This window comes from Argentina silus, assembly GCF_951799395.1.
Source record: "Argentina silus genome assembly, chromosome: 5".
In the NCBI taxonomy this organism is placed as follows: domain Eukaryota; kingdom Metazoa; phylum Chordata; class Actinopteri; order Argentiniformes; family Argentinidae; genus Argentina; species Argentina silus.
The window spans coordinates 19,712,449-19,714,948 of NC_139659.1; the positions used below are offsets into that span (position 1 = coordinate 19,712,449).

General features: G+C 52.4%; 1 protein-coding gene across 9 annotated transcripts in view; it reads right to left on the minus strand.

Moving 5' to 3' along the window:
- The window catches only part of strbp (spermatid perinuclear RNA binding protein), a 67,143-nt gene that overhangs the window by 16,373 nt on the left and 48,270 nt on the right, over positions 1 to 2,500 (minus strand). For all 9 annotated transcript variants that reach the window (XM_083669362.1, XM_083669358.1, XM_083669356.1 and 6 more), the window contains exons 9-10: positions 2,306 to 2,417; positions 1,213 to 1,310 (exon numbers count right to left, since the gene is read on the minus strand). In XM_083669362.1, the coding sequence (XP_083525488.1) occupies positions 1,213 to 1,310; positions 2,306 to 2,417 (210 nt within the window). The remainder of the gene's footprint in view (positions 1 to 1,212; positions 1,311 to 2,305; positions 2,418 to 2,500) is intronic.

Sequence of the window (2,500 nt, forward strand, 5' to 3'; positions counted from 1 at the left end):
TCGTGCACAAGTGCGTACTTCAGACGGAAAGTGTGGATAAATGGGACGCAGCTAAACTCCCGTGCCTTCGGGGCTTCTCTCGCAGAAATGGGGGGTATTAGCACTCGAACAAACAGACACAGTCAATTTCCTAATGCAAATATATTAGGAGAGGCCCAGAAACACTGGGGTATTCATCCGCTGTTGATTCCTCCCCCTCCCAGAGCCTCTATCCGTCTATCCCTGTATCTGCTACGGAACAATTAACCGCATTGACATTCCAGCCCTGCTTTCACCTTCCTACAAAGAAAAAAAAAAAAGAGCACTGGGAGGATTTTCACTCAGCCATGCGGATCACTCTCCTCTGCTCAGTGGAGCGGGCGCACTCACACGCGCACACACACACACACACGCACACGCACACGCACACGCACACGCACACGCACACGCACACGCACACGCACACGCACACGCACACGCACACGCACACGCACACGCACACACACACGCACACGCACACGCACACGCACACACACGCACACACACACGCACGCACACACGCTTCCCCCCCAGTGGCGCCAAAACAAGATTCATGGGTCAGGGGGGGTGTGTGTGGATGTAAGACACACGGGTTAGCTCTTCCATCACACCAGGTTGTTTGTGTGTGTTTGTGTGTAGTGTGTATGTATGTGTGTGTGTGTGTGTGTGTGTGTGTGTGTGTGTGTGTGTGTGTGTGTGTGTGTGTAGCCACTCTACACACAGCTCATAGGCCAGATAAGAGCGGAGCGTCTTTAAGGGGTTCTGTGTCTGACACTCTAATCTCCAGGCTCCAGATCAAGATAAGAGCAGGGCTGGAGTTGGGACCCTGGCTGCTCTCTGCACCGAAGGACCGAGGACTGAGACGGAGTAGTCGACAGGGTGTGTGTGTGTGTGTGTGTGTGTGAGTGTGTGTGTGTGTGTGTGTGTGTGTGTGAGTGTGTGAGTGTGTGTGTGTGTGTGTGTGTGAGAGAGAGTGTGTGTGTGTGTGTGTGTGTGAGAGTGTGTGTGAGTGTGTGTGTGTGTGTGTGTGTGTGTGTGTGAGTGTGTGAGAGAGAGTGTGTGTGAGTGTGTGAGAGAGAGTGTGTGTGTGTGTGTGAGTGTGTGTGTGTGTGTGTGTGAGAGAGTGTGAGTGTATGAGTGTGTGTGTGTGTGTGTGTGTGTGTGTGTGTGTGTGTGCGCACGTCAGCAGCTCACCTGGGCGCTGTAGGTGACGGCCTCTGCCTCCTCGTCCGTCACGGCCACCAGTGTGTTTGTCAGCTCCTTCTCACATGGGTCGTGCAGTCCTGGTCCACCTAGGGAAAGCAACCCACAACGCACACCACGCTGTGACATCACATCTCCGTGCACTCCGTACCGTCCACCTGGACACTTCCGGCTCATTCGGAAGAACTTCAGAACTTTCAGAATGCCATCGGCTAAACAAACGGAACGAACCCGTCCTCGGAATAGCATGCGTCTCCGGTCTGTTGTCCTTTCCGGCTCACCCCGGGGCAACTTAACGAGCTACTATTCCTGACATTACTCAATACTAATGAATTATGATCTCATCAAACCTCTTAGAAAGGACCTGATCATTTAGAGGCTTATAACAGGACTGTTTCTAGGACACACAGAGAGAGAGAGAGAGAGAGAGAGAGAGAGAGAGAGAGAGAGAGAGAGAGAGAGAGAGAGAGAGAGAGAGAGAGAGAGACAGGAGAGAGAGAGACAGAGAGAGAGAGAGAGAGAGAGAGAGAGAGAGAGAGAGAGAGAGAGAGAGAGAGAGAGACAGGAGAGCGAGAGAGAGAGAGAGAGAGAGAGAGAGACAGGAGAGCGAGAGAGAGAGAGAGAGAGAGAGAGGAGAGAGAGAGAGCACAACAGAAATGGATGAAAAGAGAGAAAGAGAAAAGATAAGACAGATAGATAGAGACAGGTGGCTGGAGAAAGTAGGTTACAATGGCTTCAATGTGTTCTACTATTTGTGTTTCATAGAGGAAACGTACACAATCTCCTAATCAGAGCTCTTATCTCCGAGTCAAGATAAGAGCCGAAATATTTACCGAGCAGAACAAAAACCCCTCATTACACCGGCTGCCTCCCCGTGAACCTGCGGTGACGGCTGATTAATGAAGGATTAATGTGTCGGGACGGGAGACTACAGCTGGAACACAGTCATATTTCCAGATGAAAAACCAGGAACTGAAATAAGTGGAATGGCCCGAATCTCTCATCTCTCATCCTTCCTTCCTTCCTTCCTTCCCTCCCTCCCTCCCCCCCTCCCTCCCTCCCCCCTGGTGGTCGGGGTGCCTACCTGGAAGCAGGATACCCGAGGCCAGGCACTCCATGACCCTGCGGAGGGCCTCCCCTGCCCCCAGCGGCCGGTTACATGTGGCGATGGCCTTCTCACAGATCAGCTCCAGGGGCTACGAAGGAGGGACAAGGCAGGGTTACAGTAACACACACACACACACACACACACACACACAAATGAGAGTAGTGTGCAGGC